This window comes from Balaenoptera borealis (genome assembly GCF_965194805.1).
Source record: "Balaenoptera borealis genome assembly, chromosome: 12".
Lineage (NCBI taxonomy): Eukaryota > Metazoa > Chordata > Mammalia > Artiodactyla > Balaenopteridae > Balaenoptera > Balaenoptera borealis.
In genome coordinates, this window is record NC_138869.1 from 90,043,634 (window position 1) to 90,070,794 (window position 27,161).

Below are 27,161 nucleotides of genomic sequence, written 5' to 3' on the forward strand. Positions count from 1 at the left end.
ACACAGACCCAGATAGAAGACCACCATGTGAAGATGGAGGCAGAAACTGGAGTGATGCTGCCACAAGCCAAGGAACACCAGAAACTACCAGAAGCCAAAAGAGACAAGGAAGGATTCTCCCCTAGAGACCTCAGAGGGAACATGGTCTTGCTGACCTGATTTTGGTCGTCTAGCCTCCAGAACTGTGAAAGACTAGTGTTCCGTTGTTTTAATCCACCTAGTTTGTGGTCCTTTGTTACGGCAGCCCTGGGAAATTCATAAGCTACATGTTTTCATGTAGCTTAAATTCTAGTTCATTGGGGCCCATAAAATTTGCAGCCCCAGCTCTGCCCTCAGTGCTGCCTGCCAATTATTTTGCCCTCTCTCAGTCCCTTCTCTTTTTCCCCTAACACCTCCTTTGAATATTTACTGGTATCCTCAAACCTCTATTCCAGCCAAGCTCTACTCTCTCTTAGCAGATTAGCAGATGGAGTACTCTGCAGTCATTTAAGGTACAAAATAATTTTACAGTGTCAGGAAATACAGTGATATAGACCAAAAGCAAGTAAGACCTGTTATAATTTTATGTTTTCCTCCAGCTTGACTTGCCATAAGTTCTGGCTTTTATGGCTCTTTAATATTTGGCTTTGGAATTCAAATCAAAGCCTTCTCCCAAAATGTTTTGGGCCTTTAGGAGAAGTACATTCATTTCCTTTGGAGCCTCAGATGCATTTCTTGAAAGTAATTATATATTCTGGTCATTCTTCATCCCTTCAACCAATATTTCCAGGCACTGTATTTAGCTCTGGAAATATAAAAAGAGAGATGTGATACTTAGCCTCAAGGAGCTTACATATCAGACAGACATTAAAAACATGATTTTACAGATAATTGTTTAATTTCACTTGTGAAGAGTACTATGAAAGAAGAGTACAGAGTTCTATGAGGACTTATAAGAGGTGGACCAACATGGGAGGCCAAGGAAAGCCCTTCTTAGGAAGTGACAATTTGGCTGAGACCAGAAGGATGCATAAGCATTAGCCAAATGAAGAGGAGGGGCTAAGAAAAATTTCCAACAAGGGGAAAAATTGTGTCGGAAGACTAGTGTTCTTTGGCCATTGGAAGACCTATCAGAAGTGGCTGTGTCTGGAGCTCAAGTGATTCTAGATGAGGCCAGAGGGGAAGGCAGGGGCATATCATGCCAGGCTTTGCCAGCCAACTGAAAGAGTTTTGATTTCATTCTTTGAGAAACGGGGACACTATTGAAGGGTTTTAAACTAGGGGAATGGATTTGGTTTTCATTTCTATTTCTTAATTTTTAAAAATTGTTATTTTTTGGCCATGCCACACGGCATGTGGGATCTTAGTTCCCCAACAGGGACTGAACCCTCGCCCCCTGCAGTGGAAGCACGGAGTCTTAACCACTGGACCGCCAGGGAAGTCCCTCGATTTTCATTTTTAAATGGTCACTCTGGCTTCCCTTGGAGACTGGGTTATGGGGGGTGAGAGGGGAAGCAGGAAGAGCATTGGGAGGCTGCTGCAGGCATCCGTAAAAGATTTGGTGGGGGCTTGGATGAGGACAGGTGAAACGGATATGGAGAGGATAGACTGAAGAGTTATTTAGGAAGTAGGGTGGGTAGGACTTGGTGACTGGGGAGAGGGAGAGGGCGTATTAGTTTGCTCAGGCTGCCATAACAAAATTCCACAGACTGTATGGCTTAAACAACATAGATTTATTTTCTCACTATTTTGGAGGCTGGGAGCCCAAGATCAAGCTGTCGGCAGGTTTGGTTTCTCCTGAGGCCTCTTTCCTTGGTTTGCAGATGGCTGCCTACTTGCTGTGTCCTCACATGGTCTTTTTTCTGCACACACACATCCCTGGTGTTTCTCTGTAAGTCCTAATTTCTTCTTCTAATAAGGACATCTGTTAGATTGGAGTAGGGCCCACTCTAATGGCCTCATTTTAAACTTAATTACCTCTTTAAAGGCCTTATCTCTAAATATAGTCATAGTCTGAGGTCCTGGGGGTTAGGGCTTCAAAATATGAATATGGGGACACAATTCATTCAATGATAGAAGGTAAAGATGAAATCCATGACTCTGGGAGAAGTAAAATACTGAATTATGGTACTGTTGACTGAGTTAGGAAAACCTGGAGGAAGAGATAGTTCAGAGGAAAGATTGGGAATTCTATATTGGACCCGCTGTGTTTGAGACTGCCTAGTAAATAATCCAACTGAATAAACAGATCATTGGTCTGGAGCTAAGAATATGAGTTTATCTAGGCTAGATGGATAAATGTGGGGGGTTTGGCATATTGATAATCAGTGAGGCTATAGACGTGCAGGAGATTGCCTGGGGGCAGGGGGTGTATAATCAGGAGGGGAGAAAAGGCTCCAGATCACAGTCTCCAAGGCACACCAACCAAAACCGGAGAGATAGAGGAAGAGCCAGCAAAGGAGGCTGAGGAGTGTGGGTACTTTGTCTGTTGTTAGCATGTACTGGCCTAAACAGTAGTGACCCCCAAATAAAATAGTGGAGTTACCCTGAAAGAACACTGCTTTTGACTATGGTGGCAGAGTAGTTATGGTGAGGGCCTAGAAGTTACTATAGCTCTAAATTTCACTAAGATCCATAAGGAAACAACCCATGGGTCTCCTTGATAAAAACAAATGCAGATCCCCAGGGTTGATGTGAGAGGAGGGTTCTCTGTGATAGGTTTAGAAGTCTGGCCCATCGTCCCTCTATTGTTTCCCTTGTGGCTTTCTTACTGTCGTCACTACCATTCTGAAGTTGAGGCGGTTCTACTCCTTTTTAAAGTCCTGGGTTAAGCCAGAATATTTGAGTTTATCATTATATACCAAGCACTGTGCTTAAGCACTGCAAGTAGTAAACTAGAGGAAAAAAGTTGGCGCAATATTGTAGTATCATGATTACACTTTTCCACACTTATCTCAACTGCTAGGTTTCCTTAGAGCAGTAGTTTCTAACTTTTTATTTAATCACAAAAGACTCCTTGTATTATTTTGTCCCAAAGGATCTATAAATTCCTACAATATTGCATCAGATGAAATGAACTTGTATGTAGTAAGTGTCTACACACCGAGATTTTTATTTTAGTTAGTCTAAGAAATTTTCTTGTAGATAAATGTTCAGTTGTTATTGGAGCATTTTTAAAATGTTGAAAATAGCTTTCATACTCCTCTTATTTTCACAGAGCCTGAGGAGTCAGAGATCCCAGGCTGGGGCTCCAGGTCCTAAAAGAATTGCTTTTCCTGGGTTGCCAGAGGGATGACTACGTCGCAGTCAATCTTTTCTCTTTTCTCCCGCTCTCAATGCACCTGTCGCTAGCAGGCATGTTTTCCTAATGAAAACATTTCAGATCCACCTGGAGTTAATTTTAAAACTTCTCTCTCCTAGTATTTCGCTAAGAGAGAAGAATAACTGAATCACGGTAGCTAGCAACAAAAACATCCAAATATATTTTCTATTTTGAAGAACAATGGTTAAACATTGTAAATATATTACTTTATAAGGCAAAATATATAATCCAAAAGTATGTAGTCAGACATGAGACTGAGTTCAAAAGAATCATCCTTCCTGAATTTTTAACTTTATTGCTGGAATTCTAACAGAATGTATTTGGCTTTGCAGTTAATAACTACTACTTTTTTTTTTTTGAAATTTTAACATTGAATGTTTATTTGAAGAGACTAAGAAATCTCCCTTGCATTTAAGGTGTGATAGAAGTATTGTGGTTAAGTCGAAAAATACACAAGAGATGAATAACTACTACTTGTAAGTTGAAAGTTTATATATTACAAATGAATGAAAAGGATTAAAGAATTCTTATATCAGGGTTTTTTTTAACCTCAGCTCTAATGACAGTTTGAACCAGATAATTTGGGGGTGAGGGCTGTCCTGTATTTGTAGGATGTTTAGCAGCAACCCTGTCCTCTGCCCCCTAGGTCCCAGTAGCACCCCTTCCCTGAGTTGTGACAATGTCTCCAGACATCACCACTCTCTCCTGGGGAGCAAAATCACTCCTGATTGAGAACTACTGTATTTTATAACAAGGAGAAGAATACACAAAACCCCAAGACCATTTTTGCCTTTAGAAGATATATCCCTTTCGATGTTTCTAGACATATTCTTCACACGTGGTAGACATTAAAAAGTGAAAATCGAATGTTACCAGACTCCAGTAAAATATTATTTTTCCTGATTTTATGACTTAAATGTGTGTGCTTATTTATTTGTGTCTGTTATCCCAAACCCAAATGCCAGCTTTTAAAATCATGTTCCTCTTTACATACAGCACCTACAATGGTAAGTGGGCTTCTCTGGGGTCTGGGTCCATGACACACCTGGTGTCTGCAAGAGATGGGTTTCCCTTGTTGGAAATTTTTCAAGGAATTTGGCCACAAGAGGGAGCACTATTCCTATGCTTGCTTATTTATTTATTAACTATTTTAATACACGCTTGTCCCACAGAGTTCAATGATGCAGGGAATTCCTAATACAGAAATCAGAAACACTGCTAGTATACTAGTCAGGATTTTCCAGGGAACTCGAGCCAAGAGGATAAAAGGAGATTTATTACGAGGAATTGGCCCACACGATGATGAAGGCTGAGAAGTCTCATGACCTTCCATCTGCAAGCTGGAGGCCCAGCAAAGTGGGGGAGTAGTTCAGTCTGAGTCTGAGGCCTGAGAACCAAGGGAGCTAATGGTGTAAATGCCAGTCTGAGGGCAGAAGAAAATGAGGCATTCCCGCTCAAATAGGAAGGCAGGAAAAAGAAAAAAGGTGGAGAATTCCTCTGCCTTTTTGTCTCATCAGGCCCTCAATGGATTGGATGACACCCACCCACAATGGGGAGAACAATGTACTGAATTCATTGATTCAAATGCTAATTTCATCTGGAAGCACCTTCACGGACGCCCAGAAATAATGTTTAACCTGCGCTGCCCAGTCAAGTTGACACATAAAATCAACCATCACAACTAGTTTACACATCAACAATCTAACCACATCTCCATTTTTATAATCTAAACACTTGCCATTACATTTATTTTTTTCAGTTACATTTTTTGAAACCAGTAGTGTAGGATAGCACCTTGTTGGGCTGTGCCCCATAGGCCTACAAGGCCTGTGCTTGCCCAGCTTCAAGATGGAAGAGAGAGCCGGGAGTGAGCAATCAGAAACATCAATGGCTTAATGGATGGGGGAGCTTACACTTCTGAAGCCAGGTCCTGGAGCGACACGCCACCAGGCGGGCAGGAGTTGGAGGTCGTCTTGCTCCTGGGGAGGGTGGGGGGAGGTTACCAGTTATAGGGGAACTGATGTCAGGTGGGCTCATTAGTTACCAGGGAAACCAGCAGAGGGGAACGCCCCTCACCGCCCCTTTGATAAGCTCTCAACAGCTGGGGCAAGTATGTAGGAAGGTCAGTCTTGTGAGTGGGGTGTAGGTGAAGCAGGCCCTGGTCGGGCAGGGGGGTACAGAGAGCAAGAAAGCAGCCATCTTGAGTGGCCTGACCATACATACCTGTAGATGAAAGATTGCTGCACCATATAGACGGTTTAAAGAATGTCTCAGAATAAAAGTATTAGAACTAATATCCTCTCCTTTGGAGAAAACACAGGGTATATGGTGACATCTGATAACTGGTGCAGTCTCCACCTTTATGTACCAAATACAGGTGTATTGAGAAGGTGTTTAATATAAAGCAGCATTTTAGAAATTTTTATAAAAATTTAGCAGCTGTCAAAATGTGTGTGTGAAGATTTTGGTGTGTGAAGATAACCGACCTTAATAGAAGTACATCTGTATGCTTTAAAAAATAAATGTACATGTACTTCATACTGTAATGTGCTTGAACTGGCTCCAAGCAACAGCCAAGAATGATATGGCAAATTTGGTGAAAAATTACTTTCAAGAAATTTAGAGTAGGCGAGATAGTTAAATAAATAGAATAAAACCTTGTATGACATGGTGTGTAATTTATTAAATTTTACCATTTTACTCTTTTAAAAACCGAGCTTATATGGATATGCCACTGTACTTTTTATACCTTCTGCCAACACAAAGGGAAGCCGTGTTCAGATATGATCATCTAGGAAGATGTTAGAAGAATTTAAGTTCACTTTTTCAGGAAGCTTGGAAATGTTCTAGACCTTCCCCAGTTTACCAGACCTGGAAGCGAAGTTTTGAAACTGATAGAGGTACATCGACACTTGTTTGTTTGTTTGTTTGTTTTTATCCATACATTTTTAATATAACCCTAATGCCTAAGGGAAGTTCTCATAGGATCCTGATTATAATACAGAATGGCATAATTTAAGTTTACCAGAAAGTAAAGATTTAGCTGATGGTGAGTTAGCTAAACCTCATTTTTGTTTCAACCCTTCTTATTGGGAACGTTTCTAAGCTATATTATTATTATTTTTTATACATTTATTTATTTTTGGCTGCGTTGGGTCTTCGTTGCTGCCCGCGGGCTTTCTCTAGTTGTGGTGAGGAGCGGCTACTCTTCGTTGCGGTACGCGGGCTTCTCACTGCAGTGGCTTCTCTTGTTGCGGAGCACGGGCTCTAGGTGCGCGGGCTTCAGTAGTTGCGGCATGCCGGCTCAGTAGTTGTGCCTCGCGGGTTCTAGAGCACAGGCTCAGTAGTTGTGGTGCACGGGCTTAGTTGTTCCGTGGCATGTGGAATCTTCTGGGACCAGGGCTCGAACCTGTGTCCCCTGCATTGGCACGAGGATTCTTAACCACTGCGTCACCAGGGAAGCCCTCTAAGCTATATTATTATTTTCTGCAACAGTAAATGAATCTTTGGTAATCTGGGTCATGATTCTAAATGTAATTTCTTACTGATTAATACCCTAGCACTAGGTTTTATACCAGGTAGACTTACTTTTGAGTTCCATAATATCTTATAATCAAAGTTGACTGATGAGAGTAAAAGGTGACGGCTGGATCCTGAAAAAGCGGCTGCCAGCTTTGCTTCCTCCTTTCCCGGGAAACTCTGATTTTGGTGGTGGAGAAATAATGGAGGCAACTAGGGCAGATACTTGTCAGGGAAGATCCTGGGGTGGGGCATTCCAGCTGTACATGTAAAGCTGTTGGAGAGATTTATGAGTAGTGACCCTACGGACTGGAACCCTACGGACTGGAACGGCACTACTTCTTCCAATCTAAGACACTTGGGATTGTTACCATGGCTGTTAGCCTCGGGCTCTAACCCTCTCCCTTCCTTGAGGGAAGGTAAGCTGTGGGCAAGTGTTATCTTTGTCTTATGGGAAACCACCAGAAGAGAAAAACAAGAGGCCACCAGAACTGATTAAAACAACCGGCCAAATCCAAGATGGCAGAAGACCCGACCTCCAGCAGACCTTGAGCCCCGTTATACGTTCATTGTACTACATTAGCATTTATTTTATTTTTTATTTACTTACTTTAATTTCTTAAAATTTATTTATTTTTGAAAAAATAATTTTTGAAAAATAATTTTTTATTATTTTGAAAATATTTTATTATTTTGAAAATATTTTATTATTTTGAAAATAATTTTGAAAAATAAATTTTTCTTACAATGTATTTATTTTTGGCTGTGTTGGGTCTTCGTTGCTGCGCACGGGCTTTCTCTAATTGCAGCGAGCAGGGGCTACCCTTCGTTGTGGTGGATGGGCTTCTCGTTGCCGTGGCTTCTCTTATTGCAGAGCACGGGCTCCAGGCGCGCAGGCTTCAGTAGTTGTGGCATGCGGGCTCAGTAGTTGTGGCTCGCAGGCTCTAGAGCACAGGCTCAGTAGCTGTGGCACACGGACTTAGCTTCTCCACGGCATGTAGGATCTTCCTGGACCAGAGCTCGAACCCACGTGCCCTGCATTGGCAGGCAGATTCTTAACCACTGCGCCACCAGGAAAGTCCCTACATTAGCATTTTAAATGACACACCTACTGGCAGCCAAGACAGGAAGGACCATAGAAGGAAGAAACAGAGATGGCAGTCCAGTTCCAGGAAGAACCCCACCCATTCCCAGAAAACCAATGCATAGGCCTCCGCCTCATTAACCTTACCTTTAAAAATCTTGCCCTGATCTTCCCTGAGGAGAAGTTGATTTGTGAACTAAGTTTCCACTTCCATTCTCAGCCACTGAACGGCCGTTCAACAAAGCTTGTGCTGTTTCAGTCTCAGCATCAGTTTCATTATTGGCTGTGTGAATCTGAATAGGAAAAGAAACAGGAGGCCTTGGCTGGGCTAGGACCCAAGTCAGGGTCCATAAGACCAATTCGGTAACATGATTGCAAGATGCACACTTATTTTATGCACCCCTAACAAAGAAAAATATTAAATTCAATTAAATGATGATACAATGCTTTCTTATAATATAGATTTAAAAAATTATATACTTATTGAAAGTCCTCTTTTAGACTTATTTAGACATAGCTCTTTATCACATGACATTCTTGTATATAAATGGGAAAATGTAAGCAAAATATTACGGCATTTCTAAAACTTTTTTGTTTCAATGCTAAATCATGGTATGATCTTTAAAAAAATTAATCTTAAAAAATCTTTAAAAAATTCATTTTAAAAGACAGTTAAACCTAACATATGAGGTACCCACCATGAACATATCTCAAGTGGTGACACTGTGAACAGTATGTCCAGGTTCTTACCTGCTCACACAATACACCACCTGGTCAAGGACAAGTGTAGGACTTTGTAAGGCACATCCCGATTTCAGAGATGTAAAGGTGGTGGGAAAAAATGTGCATCTTAAATAAATGTAATGGAGTTATTTGTTTCTTTTTTTCCTCTCTTCTTCCTTCTGGCTTGAGTAAGTTTCTGATATTGTTTTGTCATTTGTCTCTTTCAGATTAAATTTGAGTTAATCATGGGAAAAAGTCAGTTAGGCAGGGTTCAGGGTGTGCTGGGTTCTTTTCTTTTCTTTTTTTTTTGGCTGCGCCACATGGCTTGTTGGATCTTAGTTCCCCGACCAGGGATTGAACCCAGGCCCTTAGCAGTGAGAGCGCAGAATCCTAACCACTGGATCGCCAGGGAATTCCCTGGGTTCTTATCAGGAAAGGTTTTACTGCATTTTAACTTACATGGTATTTAAACCTTGTCATCCACTCACATAGATGTTTTAAGAAGTGCTTTTCAAATCTGCACTCAGTATGGTTTTGCTGCACTATCTGAACATGTCATTGGGAAGAGATCAAATAGGTCATAAAACAGAGGGTTGAAAAAATGTTATATTGTGCAATCACTGAAACTTCTGTAGTTTATAATTAAGTTAGAAATCGATATATGTGATGAGCAAACATTAGGGTGTCTAGCCTTAATAATACTATCTCCTATGCTGGTCATGGTCTTATTGACTGATAAAAATTTTTTAAATTAGAATTCCCAAACTTTAAATAACATCAGAACATCATAGTTCCCTAAAGCAGCTCCCTCCATTAATCCAGAAACTGGACTGCAGTTAACCAATAACTTCTGTATTAGTGACATAATTTCCTGCAAAATTGTTACTCTGTAATGGTTAACTTCTCTCTTGGTTTGTTCACAGCAGGGGGTAGTTTTCTTTCATGGAAGTCTTCTATTTATTATAAATTCACTGTGGCTTACCACATTGGACCCGAAAACAAAACCAACCCCCCCCAGGTACTAAGAGATAATACTGTTTTACCTCAATAATTATCAGTGACCTAAAGAAAATCCTTTAAAACACTAACTCAAAAATTGTTAGTCCAAAGTGGACATCTAAGGTTTTCACAGAAGTAACCTTTTAATGACGGTAGAGGCAGAGAATTAGCCATCGAAGCATACTTGTTGGTGTTAAAGGATAGTGATTTTCATTTTGGAATTAAAAAAAGGAAAGAAAAGAAAAACTCTCTTCTGAGGTTGTGTAAAATTAAGGTCTGTGGAGAAATGTAGCCTGTTAGTAGTGTGAAAATATGAAAGAAGCCCCTGGAATGTTGGAGACAGGCCCAATCCACATTCATTGTGTGGTTCTATTGCTCCAAATCTGAATTACAAAAGGATTAGCACAGTTTACCAACAACAACAAAAAATCAACCTCAGATATGCATTACTCTAATTTTCACTTTAATGAAATCTGATAACAACCTGGAGAGGCAGCGAGCCCATCAGAGACCAGAGGACCTTGAATTCTTTGGGCTGTGGGGTCTGGGGGAAGGTATCAACTGACTAAGCTTTGGCTTTATTTCTTTTCAATTTATTTCCTTATATTTAAAGATAAGTATATTCATTTTATAAACATCACTCCTGACTTAACGTAAATAAGATAGTTATACCTACTTACTTAATGATTATGCATATAAACAGAGAACTGGGATGTAGAAAAACAGAACTTAGTTTGGCATAGTGAAACCATTCCAAAAGTATTGGCCAGTTTGTAGAGTCAAGCTGAAGAAGATGAGTTAATTTTATTAACTCAGCATTGAAGAAAGTCTTGCTCCTGTTGAGGGTGACACAAATAATTTTTTTTTTTGGCTAGGAAGGGACTTTTATTTTCTTTTTTTTAACATCTTTATTGGAGTATAATTGCTTTACAATGGTGTGTTAGCTTCTGCTTTATAACAAAGTGAATCAGCTATACATATACATATATCCCCATATCTCCTCCCTCTTGCGTCTCCCTCCCACCCTCCCTATCCCACCCCTCTAGGTGGTCACAAAGCACCGAGCAGATCTCCCTGTGCTATGCGGCTGCTTCCCACTAGCTATCTATTTTACATTTGGTAGTGTATATATGTCCATGCCACTCTCTCACTTCGTCCCAACTTACCCTTCCCCCTCCCTGTGTCCTTAAGTCCATTCTCTATGTCTGCGTCTTTATTCCTGTCCTGCCCCTAGGTTCTTCATAACCATATATATATATATTTTTAGATTCCATATATGTGTGTTAGCATACGGTATTTGTTTTTCTCTTTCTGACTTACTTCCCTCTGTATGACAGACTCTAGGTCCATCCACCTCACTACAAATAACTCAATTTCGTTTCTTTTTATGGCTGAGTAATATTCCATTGTATATATGTGCCACACCCTCTTTATCCATTCATCTGTCAATGGACACTTAGGTTGCTTCCTGGCTATTGTAAATAGTGCTGCAATGAACATTGTGGTACATTACTCTTTTTGAATTATGGTTTTCTCAGGGTATATGCCCAGTAGTGGGATTGCTGGGTCATAGGGTAGTTCTATTTTTAGTTTTTTAAGGAACCTCCATACTGTTCTCCATAGTGGCTGTATCAATTTACATTCCCACCAACAGTGCAAGAGGGTTCCCTTTTCTCCACACCCTCTCCAGCATTTATTGTTTGTAGATTTTTTGATGATGGCCATTCTGACTGATGTGAGGTGATACCTCATTGTGGTTTTGATTTGCATCTCTCTAATGATTAGTGATGTTGAGCATCCTTTTACGTGTTTGTTGGCAATCTGTATATCTTCTTTGGAGAAATGTCTATTTAGGTCTTCTGCCCATTTTTGTATTGGGTTGTTTGTTTTTTTGATATTGAGCTGCATGAGCTGCTTGTAAATTTTGGAGATTAATCCTTTGTCAGTTGCTTCATTTGCAAATATTTTCTCCCATTCTGAGGGTTGTCTTTTGGTCTTGTTTATGGTTTTGTTTGCTGTGCAAAAGCTTTTAAGTTTCATTAGGTCCCATTTGTTTATTTTTGTTTTTATTTCCATTTCTGTAGGAGGTGGGTCAAAAAGGATCTTGCTGTGATTTATGTCATAGAGTGTTCTGCCTTTGTTTTCCTCTAAGAGTTTTATAGTGTCTGGCCTTTTATAGTGTCTGGTCTTTAATCCATTTTGAGTTTATTTTTGTGACACAAATAATTTAATTTTAGGTGAAGGGAATGGAGAATTGCATGAAGTGTTGAAAAGGATTTTGAGCTTAGGTTGCCTAGTTTTGTGAAAGTTTTTTTTTTTTTTTTCCCCTCCCTATAGTTGGACTGTTAAATCACCATGGAGGAGAAATTGCTTTGTTTAAATAGCTTTTCTGTTTAAAGAATCAAAGTGTCACAACAAACTCCTTGTAAGATAGAGTAAATTGTGTTGTAAGGGGAATTACTCAAAGAAAAGTATCAACATTACATCAGCTTCCAGCAGTCCTGCAGGCAAGCAAAGTTAGCCTAGCAGCTTCCTACACCTCCCAAACTGAGGCAGAAACCCTTTAAAAAGTGAAGCTCTTTGTTCTAGTCCTCAGTTGTCATAAATGATCAAGTCTCAAGGGGGTTCTGGTTTCCTGTAAAATAGTGTAATACTTTGTTCTTCGGTTTCCAGAAACTATAGTGTATAAGAACAAAACAAATCAATGATACAAATGATGTATATTGCCAACAGATACACTGAAACAAATCAAAGAGTAAGTCAATTGGTAATGACTTGACTGAAAGATTGAAAATCGCTATAGTCCCAGGTCTGCTGTATCCTTTACTGGTACCTCATGCCACTGAGCTAGCATTTATAGGTTCGTTGAGACATTTGATGGTTAGTGTTTTTCATTCACCACCAGCTTTAAACTCAGCTTGGGTTCACTCTAAGACCTATGGGTCTATCCACTTTCCCAAAAAGGAAGTAAATGGGTATAACTAACATATAAACTAAACGTTCTTTAGAACAAATAATATGTAAAATAAAGAGAGTGGTGATCTGATAGAATTGGCACTACTCGAATTACAAATAATGGATGTTATGAGGTGAATTGTGTACCCCTCAAAAATTCATATGCTGAAGTCCTAAGCCCCATTCCCTCAGAATGTGCCTGTATTTGGAGTTCTTTAAAGAGGTAATTATCATTAGGGTAAGTTCTAATACAATATGACAGGAATCCTTTTAAGAAGATGAAATTAGGGCACAGAAGGTGGAGAAAGGGCAGAATATTTACTGTACTCTATAAATGAGAAATAGTGCTTTGCCCAGAGTAGGTTCTGAGCTAGTATTTGGTAATGAATGAATGAATGAATGAATGTGTGCATGCATTAGGTAGGCAGCTAAGGTCCAGGACTGGAGGTTAGAGAGTCAGAAGGGGTAGGGTCATAGGTTTGTATATAGTGACGTATTACGGAAGTGCATTTAAAGGAATTGGTAAGAAGCCAGGTAAGGGTGTGATTTCAGGCGATATCCCACTGAGGGCCACTTCAACGTGATTCCACAGGGGAGCTCTGAAGTATACTTTATGCCTTAGAATTAACCCAACCTAAAGCAAGGGAGGAGGGCTTTCAGACTCTTGCACTGGTTGGTCACAGGGTAAGGGACAGTGGGTAGGTGTGGGCTGGTGGTAGGTGGAGGTAGGGGTGGGGAAAGATAAACTCTCCAGCACGCTCTGCTCTCAGACAGTTCAGATGCTGCTGCTACAGTAGCCTGAGGCTGCCTGTGAAGAAGAGTCACAGGCATGGAACGTAGAAGCCAGGGGTGGGACACACAGGGTCTCAGGGATCCGAGAGGATCTGGGCTGAGCGCTGGCACTGCCCATCTTGGGGTAGTAAGGCAAGTGGCCTCAAGACTAAACCCCAAGCAGGATTGTTGCTCTCTGCTCTGTTATATTCTACTGAGCCTGGCCAAATGTTGTATATGTAATATCTAAAATTGACCACACTCATCTACACAAGAGAAGAAGAAAAAAAAGTTATCTCTTAAAAAATGAGATAATATTTATTTGGTGCATACTGTAAACACTATACATTTGTCATTATCTCTTTTAATCCTATATGGGTAGGGTTTTGTTGCTCATTTTATAGATGAGGAAACTAAGACTTAGAAAAGTGAAGCAACAGACCCCTGGTGACAGAGCTATTAAGTGATGGAGCCAAGATTCAAAACCAGGTTACAAGTATTATGTATAAATAAAACAACACAACCAATCTACTTTGAAGTACATTAACATTTTCAGTGAAGCAAGTTAAAATCAATTATGAGATCATCCCTGTGAAATAGATGCAAATCTTTCCTAAATTAAGAGATTTACATAATTTGATGACCGCATTGCAATGTGTATGCCTTTTAAAACATAAAACATCCCTAGTTAGCAATTTTCTTCATTCTCTCTTATAATAAAATACTATCATTACCAATACATTTTGAGGAAGTCAGTTACAGAGGTCAGATCCTCTGATATCTAGAATATATGATTTTTGGTCACATCTGTCTGCTTTCTAGTATAGAAAAAGAGCAGTCTTTCAAGAGTAAAGTTTTGTGTTTAACCATCGTGTGGCAGCCACATGGACCATCTGAAATGTTTATTGACTCCAGTGAATTTGACTGTGGTTGGAAACCTCAGGCAATTTTTTTCTTCCTTGCCGTGAAATAATTGTCTAGAGACAAGGGAATCCTTCAGGTGGCTAGCTCAATGCCTCCAGAAGGCATAGGGCATTGATGAATCCCTCTGAGGATTTCTGTAGTTTACAAGTGGCCTTATTGGCCGAAGAATCTCATTAATCATACCTCTTACAATGGGATCTACAGAAGCGGCATGTCTGTGAAGCAATCGTGAAGCGGATGTGATGCTGCATTTCAGAATCTCTGGATGAAACTCTCTAATACAGAGGCGTTTCTTATCTTTAAAAAACCCCCCACACTGATATTTAAAATAGTTACTCTCTTGTCTTTTTCAACATCACTAGGTTCTATTAATTGTTTTGCGTATACCTCTCTCACTTTCAACATCTCAAACCCCTATATTTTCTCAGGTCGTATCAGGCCAGTGGGTAAAACTGGTCAAAATTATTAAGGCACAGCTTGGCAGGTTCTTGCTTCCTATGAAACATACATGTGCATCCCATAACTGTCCCCCTGAAACTTCCCCCAGTTACTTTGAAGAGTTCCCAGGGAGTGAGCTCTTAAGTCTGCCCAGCTTCTGCATGTTCCTCATTCCCTGCTCTAGCTCCTTTCGGTGCTATTTCCTACTGAGGCCTCTACTGCTTGTGAAGCCGGGTACTGCCCCCTGTGTACCGTTGCCTGTGAGGTGATGCTGGCTCTTGCCAGGTCCCAGCGCCACGGATGCTGCGTTACAGTCCACAGGGTCCAGGGAGGCACCGCCAAGGTGACTCTGCTCCCTGCGCCAGAAAGCCTCTCTTCTCCATCTCGCTTCCACATTACATTTTACACACAGTATGAAAGAAGAGCTGTTTGTGCTCAATGCTTTATAGAATTTATAGTGAAATATTTATTTCACATTTTGCTGATAGCCACATCCAATTCCCCGTAATGAGTACATGGGGATTGGAACCTGACACGTGAGATGCTAAACTTCAGATTGCCCCTCTCCCATGGTCTAGCCTTTGTTACTGGGTTTACTTCTCTTACAGCTTTTTACTTTAGGATGAGTTGGGGTTTTTTTTTCCAGTGATGCCTTAGTTTTTCATAAAAACACATTCCTGGTGGGTCTATCTAACAGTCTGGCAGACAGGCTCAGACATACATGAATACTGTAGGGGACATAGTGGAGACCTAAGCTAGGACAGCTTCCTTCCTTTGCCCTTTTCCTCCCTCCCTCCCTCCCTTCCTTCCTTCCCTCCTTCTTCTCTCCTACTCCCTTTTCTCTCTTTTTACACACACACACACACACAATATTCATTTGCTAGACTATATGCCAGGCACTGTTCTAAATACTTCATATAGAGCAGTGACAGATCAGACAATGTCCCACTCTCCCAGACATTCTACAGAGTGGCAAGTGCCACAAACAAGAAACAGAACAGGGCGTTGTGACCTACAGTGACTAGGGGACACTTTACATAAGGTTATTAGGGAAGGCCTTTCTGATGAGGTAAACATTCAGCTGAGAGCTGAATGACAAGAAAGACTCAACCGTACTTAAAAACCTGGTACTTAAGCATTCCATTCAGAGAAAATGGCAGTACTTATACCTTTGTTTATATTATATGTTATACTCTGCCTTAGAGAGCATTCATTCCTTGCCCCTAAAGATGTACGAAGTGGGATTTTACACTGAACCCACCCCTGGTTGACTTGTTCCACTTGCCCAGGTATCATGTTAGGGTCTGTCTTGATGTTGGGGTCACCCACATGAGTGGCCCTGTCTCACAGGGCCCTCAGCTGGAGGGATCCTCCGTAGATCCCTCTCGGGGTACAGCCATATTCCCAACTCACCACACACTCTAATGCGGCCTCTGGGCATATGGTTTTCAGGGTTTCTAACCTCATTCCACAGGGAGGGGACCTTCAGGGAAATTCCAGCCCAGGTGCAGGATCACAGTGAGGAGAAGGCAGTGGAAGCCCGCATCCTCTTTATTCTCAGGGAATTCCAGATTCCACATAGTTAAGCCCTAGAAGATGAAGAGTAGGGATTTCTCCAATCACTGTGGGGCATTTCTGATAAAACCTGGATTCCTCAAGATGGCTAAGCGACTCAGGAGGCTCTCGCATGCCCAAGGGGGTCAGGTTCTCCCTTTCAACTCCTCAGAGGGGAGGGACATTGGTCACCACAGGCTGGGCCTCCTCAGGCAGCCTCTGATTTTACCTGGCTTCCGGGGCCCTCTCTGCTGGGGCTCCGCCATCCAGCCTTCACTGTCCTTCACCACAGGCTCCCCCAGCAGACACAGGCCTCCCATCGTCTCCTGAGCCAGGCCTGGGTCAGAGACGACTATTTGCCTTTTGGGTTCTTCCCAGGCTTATTCCTCCATATTGTCTTTGCTCATCATCCTTCCCTCATGAAGCCTCCTTTAATTTCTCCTCCATCTCTTCACTGTATCACATCCAATCAATTCTTCAAGGCCCACCTCAAGACTCACCTCCTCTGGGTGGCCCTACCCCATTGCTATTGCTCCCATTAATCTCTTCTTTGCTGAATGCCTACAAGCATCCCAATTCTTCCTCTCCCTCCCTCCCCACTTCCTCTCCCTTCTCTTACTTCCCTCCCTCTCCCCTCTCCCTTTCTTCCTTCTCCTCCTTCCTTCTAAATAAGAATTAGCTTATTTATCACAACTCTTTTTTGGGAAAAAACCTAAATTTTGAATATATAACAAAATATTTATAAGGTATATGAGGGATAAAAAATATTAACAATAATACAAAGACATTTGTGCACCACACCCTCACCCCCACCAGTCCAAGAGTGAGATATTACCATTTTCCTACAATAGATCGTAATGCTACTGCCAGATCCCATCCCCTGTATTCCCCCCACCCCGCTCCCCATGCCAACAGGTAACCACTATCCTGAATGTTATGTCTATCACTCTCCCTTACTTTTCTTTATAGTTTTACCATCTTGGATCCTTCAACAGTGAATTCTTTAGTTCTGCATGCGTTTGAATTTTATACTAGTGAAATTATACTATATTTATTCTTCTGTGCCTTGCTTTTCTGACTCAGCATTATGTTTGTGGATAGTCTTCCATGTTGGTACATGTTGGTGTATGCTGTTGAGTTCATTTTCACTGCTGTATATGGTGTTCTATTGTCTGTTATCTATTTATTTATCCATTCTATTGTTCTTCCACATTTGGATTGTCTCTTTTCTTAATATGAGAAATACTTCTACACACTTTCTTGTAGATGTCTCCTGATGCACCATGTACAGGAGTTTTTCTAGGGTATTTAGAAAGTAGAAGAAATGCTGGTTCTAAGTGGTTGTTCTAGGTTAGTCTCACCAGTGGTGGATGAGAGTTCCTGTTGCTTTCCATTCTCGATGACTTTGGTTTGTCATATCTTAATTTTTGCCAATCTGGGGGCAAAGTCTTGGAGGTTTTAATTAGAATTTCTCTGATTTCTAATGAAGCTAAACATCTTTTCATATGTTTATTGGTAATTTAGATTTCCTCCTTTGTTAAGAGGCTGTCTGAATCTTTTGCCCATTTAAAAAGTTGAGTTAGGGTTTTTTTCTTTACCTTTTTGGATACTGAATAGTTCATATATTCTCAGTAGTAGTCCTTTATTGGTTATATATTTTATAAGTATCACCTCCTAGTTTGTGGCTTTTTTCTCTGTTTTTGGTTTCTTTCTTTGAACATAAATTCTTAATTTTAATCCATATTTATTTATTTATTTATGTTTTATTTTTGGCCACACTGTGCAGCATGCAGGATCTTAGTTCCCTGACCAGGGATCAAACCCGTGCCCCCTGCCGTGGAAGCACAGAGTCTCAACCACTGGACCGCCAGGGAAGTCCCCTTAATCCATATTAAATCCAAAATCATAATCATCTGATTTTCTCCCTTACTTAATCTATAACATGCAGAATTAAATTAATGGCTCTTTCTAATGTCAAACCAACTTTGCATTCCTGGCATAAATCCAATTTAGTTATGGTATATCTTCATGGTTATTGTTTCCTAGTATTTAGCTTAGAATTTTTGTATTTATGTAATTTTCATTTTATATTGTTCTTGCAAGATTTTGGTATAAAAGTTATGCTAGCTTCTGAAAGATTTGGCATTAGACTGAAATTATAGTTCCTTAAATGTTTGGCAGAAGTCACCAGTGAAATTGCCAGTGAAGTCATTTGGGTCCTGTTAGTTGTTTTTGTTTTAATCAGATTTGGGAAGTTATTTATGTTTAAGACTATGTCCGTTTCATTCTTTTTTAAGTTTATTGGCATAAAGTTGTTCATGGTATCAATTTTATTATCTTTTAAAGGTCTGTGGCATATACAGTACGTCCCACATTTTCCTTTTTTACCATTGTTCTTTATGCTATCATTCTTTTAATTAATCTCACCAGAGTTGTGTTGATTTTATAAATCTTTTCAAAGAACCAACATTTAGCTTTGTTGATCATCTTTTCTTAATCCAGCTGTCTGTTGATGGACACTTGGGTTGCTTCTATAGCGTGGCTATTGTATACAATGCTGCTGTGAACATTGGGGTGCATGTATTTTTTCGAATTAGTGTTTTTTTTAGTGTTTTGAGAAATCTCCATACTGTTTTCTCCAGTGGCTGCACCAATTTACTTTTCCACCAGCAATGCACAAGGGTTCCCTCTTCTCCACATCCTCACCAACATTTGTTATTTGTGGTCTTTTTGATGATAACCATGATCAGTGTTTATCTAACTTTTCTGGCTTCTGAAATCCTTCTCCCTTTGCTGTGTTGGGATTCTGTATAACAGAGAAGAGCTCTAACACAAATTCAGCATGCAAAAGGAGCAGAGAGAAAGACTGCAAATATATGACTATTTCTGTTGTTGTTTCTCCGCCATAGTTAAATATAGTTAAGCCTGGTGCGCGGGCTTCTCATTGTGGTGGCTTCTCTTGTGGAGCACGGGCTCTAGGTGCGAGGGTTTCAGTAGTTGTGGCACACAGGCTCAGTAGTGGTGGCTCGCGGGCTTAGCTGCTCCAAGGCATGTGGGATCCTCCCGGACCAGGGCTTGAACCGTGTCCCCTGCATTGGCAGGCGGATTCTTAACCACTGTGCCACCAGGGAAGCCCCGACTCAATTGTTAAATTTCCAGGAATTTTAAACATGGTCATTGCATAAATATACAATTAAATAAATTACATTAAAAATGAAGATAATAACTACTCAAAACTCATCACCACCTCCATTTTACTATTATCTCTGAGGTTATATGTCTATTGTATCTGAATGGTGGAAATACCATACATGCTACTGCACATCTCATGCTTTCAGTGATGTCAGATTGGAGCTGGAAATGGGCCTTGTTTGCACTATTTAAACTACAAAAGTTGGCAAGTGCTGTGAATCAAGGCTTTCCCCAACCTGCAAACCAGCAGTTAAACATTTATCACCATATCACTGTCTAAGAGGCAAATGGATAAATGAGTCTGGGCTCAGGAGACAAATCTGGACTGGAGATAGTGTTGGGGGAGGCATCAGAATACAGATGTGGGGCTGCTTCATGGGCTGATGACAAGGCTTCACACTCAGAAGACCCTCGAGCTTAGTTTATTGTTCTGTGGCCACCATCTTGAAATTCGTAATTTTTGAACAAGAGGCCACATGTTTTTATTTTGCTCTGGGCTGGTATGGGTATGGATGGTAGGGAGGTTTAGGTGGTCTGGGGGTGGCTTGATTTACTGCCTTTCATCCCTCAAAACAGGTTTTCTCTCCTATTCACCTACTTGGTAGCACATCCCCACAGATATTTTCCCCATCCATTCCCTCAACCTGTGTATTCTTCACAACCAGCTCACAAAATTTCCTTCTTCTATTTTCCCTCTGTATTGTTCTCTTCTCTTTAGTCTTCTTTTGAAAACTGTTAACTTTCAAGGCATTGATGTATTAAGTAACTTTAATAATAACATTTCTGCCCCAGATTGCAATGTCCCATACATTCATCTCTCAGATTGGTATGACATGGTGGTTAAGGTGGTCCTGGAATCACAGAAAACTGGGTTTGAATTTTCCCACACGACCTGAGGTGAATTCCTTCTGTTTCTCTACGCCTCAGTCTCCTCATCTGAGGAGAGAATGTTTACCTCTGAAGGCTGTGAACATTAAATTAGATAATCTAATTAAATTAGATAATCTAAAGTGCTTAACACAATGCACATGGTAAGTGTTCAATTAATGGTAGTTATTATTAACATTATTTTTATTCATAGATGAAGAATTAGGAACAGCCAGTAATGAAATTTGCACATGACACATAGTAGGGACGTCTTAGGAGGAACAAAGGGAACACTGGGAGAGATGAGCTGGAAGATTTCAACTTTTTAAAGAGAATTTTCCTGCTTCCACAATATGTGTCCCAGAGTAGCTTGGACAAAGCACCTCTTCACTGAAGTTCTCAAAGCTCCTCTCCCCCATCTTACGGTACACCGATCCAATCTATACAAACAGCATGGATGTGGGCTCTTGGTCACCGAGAGCCACTTAGCCTTCTGGAGGCAACCTTTTCTCGGCATAAAGCTACGCATATGGTAGGCACTTCAAAATATTAGATTTTTTTCTATACCGCTGTATCCCCCAACTTCTAACACAGCGCCTGGCACCCAGTAGGCGTCCATTTATAGAGTGACTGCATGATAATGACTCCCAGGCTTCCCCTTCTTACCCCCAAAACACTCACTTCTCGAGTCTCTGCCGGAGGCTGCGGGCAAAGCCCGAGGGATCCAGGAGCGCGCCAGGCCTAGTTCACTGATTCCGCTCCCAGCGCGTGGCTGCAGTTGCTATGGAAACGGCCAGAAATAACAACTCCGTTTCCCCCCCCGCGCCCCGGGTGAGGGAGGCCCGCAGAGGAAACGGCAGCTGGAGGAACAGCGGCAGCGACGCGCGGCCGCCGCCGAGTTTACCGCGGCGCCCCTGCCCCCGACCCCGCCCTGCCCCGCCCGGCCCAAGCCGCCCCTCCCCCCACTGGGCCTCGGGTGTCGGTAGGTACTCCGGCCGCGGGCGCCTCCCGGGACCTCACCCACTACCCCCCGCCTTGGGACTCGATTGCCTGCCTCTGCCCTATGTGTTTAAACGATGCCCATGGGAGCTTCGCCGCGGGGCGGTGCAGGTCATCTGGGGAGGGGTGAAGGGTCTGGGAAACTCTCTCAATGCACTTTAGGCATTTATTTCTCGGCAAAGAAAAATCTGGGCAATTCCAGCCAGAACCCTAATTACTTTGGGAACAAACAAAAGATTGAGAGGGGAGAGAGCCAGGCGAGGAAAGAAGTTTCATCACATTTATAATTTTATAATTCGTGTGTGTGTGTGTGTGTGTATTCCCACCTCCCTCCCGGGGGCACGAAGTTTGCCTGTTTCAAGCCCCCGCGCGGCTCCTGTGCAGAGGTGGTTACGCCTTGATTCTGCCGGTAGCGAGTGAAACAGGTGTCGTGCGCGCAGCGCGATTGCTGATTGGCTGTGCAGACTCCGGTGAACTACTTGAACGTGTCCTGCAGCTGCAGGGTCTTCGCGGGGTGAACGCCGGGCATACGCAGTTGCTTCGCCTTTACCCGTGAGCTTGTCTGTTGCCCATTCGTTTCAGGACGCGACCCCGCGCCGCGTGCGCCGTGAGGCCGCTGGGGCAGCGGAGGTGCCTCCCCGCTGAGAAGCGAGCCGGAGCGGCGTGCCGTGGGGAAGATGAGCGGCACCAGCGCCAGGTCCAGCCACCTGTCTCAGCCGGTCGTGAAGAGCGTGCTGGTGTACCGCAACGGGGACCCCTTCTTCGCGGGGCGCCGCTTCGTCTTCCACGAGAAGAAGGTGTCCAGCTTCGACGTCTTCCTCAAGGAGGTGACGGGCGGCGTTCAGGCGCCCTTTGGGGCCGTCAGGAACATCTACACCCCGCGGGCCGGGCACCGCATCCGGAAGCTAGACCAGATCCAGAGCGGGGGCAACTACGTGGCTGGGGGCCAGGAAGCCTTCAAGAAACTCAAGTGAGTCCTTCTATCCCCACCGCCCGTCATTTCAGAGGGTTCTAAGGTGGAATGGAATAACCCCCGCCTCACCCCACACCTCGGTGCGCCCAGGGGCTGTGACTGTGCGGGTTGATGCCACTCAAGGCTCCCGCTGCAGCTGGGGTCAGAGGTTGAAAGTGTGATTGGAAAAGAAAGTTCACGTACGGAGCAGTAGGAACAGACTTTAAATGTGTGTATAAGGAGTGGGAATCAAAAAAAAAAAAGTATTCTGTGACTAGGTATTTGGAAAGAGTAACACAAACGTCATGTTAGATATTTGGCATTTTCTGTTCTGCTTTTTCTCTTTCCGCTTTTGCTTGGAACCTATCATTTTAATTTTTGTTGGAGTATAGTTGATTTACAATGTTGGAACCTATCATTTTAGTTTAAATAAAGACTTCTTAAAAATCACTTGGAAGTATTGTCACCCGTGAAGAAAAGTGCTTTCAACCTTTCAATTCCAAGTAGAACTGACCACACCCCACTTTGTGACCCTCCTCCCACCTCCTGCACGTTTATGTTATTTCCTTAATGCTTGGAAAAGTTTACTGGCTTACTGTATTTGTCTACATGTCTGTCACCAGGTACTTGATGGTTAAACCTTCAAGGACAGGGGTCGTTAGTAGTGGTGCTTATCCCCAGTTCCTGGCAGGGCGCTCACTTATTGTGGGCATTCAGTGAATCAGCAAACTGTGCTTAGTTCTCTGAAGGGAACAGAGATAAGACAGGACTCCTTGTCTTTTGGAGTTCACAATCTAACAGGAGACAGACTACATGCACACCAGTAATTTTAATGCAAAGTACAAAAGAATGAGTGCAATTAGAAAAATAGTTAAAGTTATATGGGAGTTGAGAGAAATTATTCCTCGTGGGGGTGGGTACTGTAGGACAGGTAGAATTTAATATTCCATAGGGTTGTTTTTTTTTATAGCTTTACTGAGATATATTTCACATAACATAAACCACAGTGGTTTTTAGTATATTCATAGAGTTTTGCCGCCATCACCACAAACTAATATTAGAACATTTCCATCACTCCAAAAAGAAACCCTGTACCTTCCCAGTTTCCCCTTCTCCCCATCCTCTAGTAACCACTAATCAGTAGTGGTTAGTTTCTCTGTCTCTATGGATTTGTCTATTCTGGACATTTTATATACAGGCATACCTCGGAGATATTGCAAGTTGTGTTCCAGACCACTGCAATAAAGTGAATATTGCAATAAAGCAAGTCACAGGAGTTTTTTGGTTTCCCAGTGTATATAAAAGTTATGTTTACACTATGCTGTAGTCTATTATGTGTGCAATAATAACATTATGTCTAAAAAAAAGTACGTGCCTTATTTAAAAAATACTTTATTGCTAAAAAATGCTAATCATCATTTGAACCCTTAGCAAGTCATAGTAGTAACATCAAAGATCACTGATCACAGATTACCATAACAAATATAATATAATGAACAAGTGTGAAATATTGCAAGAATTACCAAAATGTGACACAGAGACATGAAGTGAGCAAATGCTGTTGGAAAAAATGGCGCTGATAGATTTGCTCCATGCAGGGTGGCCACAAACCTGATTCAATTTGTAAAAAAATGCAATATCTCTTAAGTGCAATAAAATGAGGTATGCCTGTAAAAGGAACCATACAATATATGACCTTTTGTGTTTCTGTCTTCTTTCACTTAGCATAATGTTTTCAAGGCTTATCATGTTATAGTATGTATCAGTACTTCATTCTTTTTATTGTTGAATAATATTCCATGATATGGCTATACCACATTGTGTTTATCCGTTAATCAGTTGATGGATATTTGGATTGCTTCACTTTTGGCTAATATGAATAATGCTGCTATGAACATTTTCATTTCTCTTTGGGTATATACAAGTTTTCATTATTTGGGTATGTATAGGTTTTCATTTCTCTTTGGGTATATACCTAGGAGTGGAATTGCTGGATTGTATGGTAAGTCTATATTCCATAGGTTTTTTTCCCCCCATAGTTTTTAATATAATATTTTAATTAAAATTCAGCTTGGGCCTCAGGATGGCAAAAAACATACCTTTACCATAAAATCTATGCTTGCGAGTTCTGATTTTAACTGTGTAGAACTATTTTCCCAAGTATCACTAAAGTTATCTAATATCATCCTAGCTTGTGTAAGTTTGTTTAAATTGAGTTCTAGGTGTTCTGCTTTTTTGTTATGCCAGATGTTCTTTTTATGGGAGGTGAGGGATACATTTGGATTTAGTTTCCCTTCCCTGAAACCTCCTTTAGTATGCTTTGTCTAACTTCCTTAGAGAAGAGCCAAATGAAACTGTACTTCAAAATAACTTAGAACTTAAAGCTGAGAGTTAGGAGACTTGTGTTTGAGCTGTTTATTAGCTCTGCATCCTTGTGCAATTCACTTGACACAGCTAGTCAGTTTCCTAATGCAGAAAAGGAACATAACCATTCCTACCTCACAGTCTTGTTGTAGAAAGTAAATGGTATGGATGTGAATGTGTTTTGTAAACAACGAAGTGTTATAAATGCAAAGCATCTCTGTGTCCAGTTCCTTTCATCATATACTTTGTTAATTTTTTAAATTAAATAATTTTCATATGAAGCAATTTCATGGGAACATAAATCTGCAATTCCAGACTCACTTTAATAATTTGTATTCTCTTTTGTTTATTTGTGCTACCAACTCAAAAGATAAAAACAGGTACAGTTCCAAACCAAATAGAAAGTGCACTTCAGATCAAAAACCCTGAGTTTGTTATAACGTGTCCATGGTTAATTTTCCATGCTGACAGATGAATATTTATTTGTGTTAAAGTGGTAATATCTACGGTTATAATGATAGAAGCCAAGAAGCTTTAAATGCTGAATATATTTGAAGCTTTGCAGTTTTAAGTTTACATAACAAATGAAGAAACTGGCAGAACAAAAGAAAGCCCAAAAGATATTGAGGGTAATTCATGCCATGTAGACCCTAATTGATGTTGCGGAAGACAGCAATGGTGGAAAAATATTTTTTGAATGAAAATGATCAACTTTGTTCTTGCATATCTTTTACTCATATTTCTTCTAATAATTTTGAAACGGTAATTAAACTTCAGGTAGCTATTAAACCTTTATTTTATAGCAGAGAATTCTAGAGATTGTTATTTTCCCCAGAGTTTTCCTTATGCATTTTGGGATGTTGACTCTACTACATGTGGATCTGAAATCACTTTCCTGCACATGACAGTTAGAATGTTTTATTGTTATGTTGGAAATCAGTCCCTGAAGATTTCCGAAAGACCCATTTTATTGTTAAGCAGAGGGAGAATTTTCACTGTCTTGTATAATACTGTTTATGTAAGAGAAATACATGATAATTTCCAGAGGTATGGATTAACTAAAGCGTTCTATCCAAAAAACAACAAAATAAAACATAGCCAAAATTAATTCTAATATAAAATTTTTGGCAACTCAGCAATTATGGTAGTTGAGGTAGAGAATGTATCTATCTTTCTATCTATGGTTATAAATTAAATCCTAGATTTATATTTATTTTTAATATTAAAACATTTGTCACCTTCTATGTATGAAGCACAGTGGAACGAGATCACAGTGATGGACAGATAGCTTGAAGTGGACAAAGGTATAAAGTTTTTAGGTTGTGCTTATGCTATAGCTAAAGAATGATCACTAGTTAATATATGTAGCAAATAGTAATGGAATGATAGGGGTCTCCAGAGGTTAACTAGTTTACCCATCTGTATTTTAGCTGAACCAATGCCTAAACCATCCCACATGGCTGAGCATTTCTGCATAATTAAACTGCTCTCCTAGGAAAAAAGATTTCCCAGCTTTTCACAGTTGTTACTCTAATGCATGGGATCAGTACTACTTTCTTTGGCCTAAAGTCTGTAATTAATAGAACTAACTGTTAAGCAGCTTTACACACAAACCACTCTTTATATCAAAATTGATATAAAAATAAGAAATACCATATATATAGTAAGTAGCTGACCATTGTGGGGAAAAATGTTCCCCAATGGAAGTATGTATTTCTAAGACTTCAATTTCATTGAAGTTTAGCATGGACATGTGTCAGCCCTGAAAGCAGTTCCTGTTATTATAATGGCTTTTAATTAGTAGCCATTGATTTTTGCTTTAGGCTTAAGTATTTCCTATGGCTAGCTTTACTTTTCAATAATTTTTAAAAAGACATTTACATAGCTGATTCAAAAGTAATAAAAGAAGCCCTTATTGTTTTTTTTCCCCCCAGTTACTTGGACATAGGAGAAATCAAGAAAAGACCAATGGAAGTTGTGAATACAGAGGTAATGCAAATAATAATAACAGTGCTGCTTTGTGTTTCTTATGGTATGTCTTAGAGATTTGGATGACATTCTAATCGAGATAAATTGTCTAATGTATATAAAGAGGACATTAGATGTTTTAAGGCAAAGATAACCCTTTCTGTGGATCATTATCAGAAACAAACAGACTGAGTAGGTGTCCACAGATGTGTAGGACTAGACACAGCATGCTCTTATTCTCCCATTTTCTAGCTGTGTGTTCTCTGGTTGAAACCCACAGGGATTTTCCCTGTCAAGTGAGAAGAGATTCTGAGCGCCGTGATACCAACCTTTGCCAAAACTACATCCCCTGTCCTGACTTGCTTCTGACAGTCCAATGTCTGAAATGGCCAGGATCACTGTGACTGGCCCTGAGGCTTTCAAAGGAGCCTGTTAAGACTTCCTGTGATATCAGGAAAACACCTCCATGTTAACTTGCATTAAAGTTCACTTGAGCGTGGTCACCAGAAGCTTGCATGAAGACTGGCAATGAGTCTTGTGACATAGATATT

General features: G+C 40.9%; 1 protein-coding gene and 1 long non-coding RNA gene across 2 annotated transcripts in view; one reads left to right on the forward strand and one right to left on the reverse strand.

Moving 5' to 3' along the window:
• Positions 1–7,503: 7,503 nt before the first annotated feature.
• LOC309607660 lies at positions 7,504–21,098 on the reverse strand. Its single transcript, XR_014232482.1, has 3 exons — positions 21,009–21,098; positions 8,052–8,197; positions 7,504–7,855 (listed from the first exon to the last, which is right to left on the reverse strand). It is a non-coding gene; the product is annotated as an uncharacterized lncRNA (long non-coding RNA).
• Positions 21,099–21,909: 811 nt separating this feature from the next.
• Positions 21,910–27,161, forward strand: part of DCDC2 (doublecortin domain containing 2) — a 159,926-nt gene continuing 154,674 nt past the window's right edge. The window contains exons 1-2 of the mRNA XM_082346373.1: positions 21,910–22,296; positions 26,577–26,631. Coding sequence (XP_082202499.1) covers positions 22,004–22,296; positions 26,577–26,631 — 348 coding nt within the window. The 5' untranslated portion in view covers positions 21,910–22,003. The remainder of the gene's footprint in view (positions 22,297–26,576; positions 26,632–27,161) is intronic.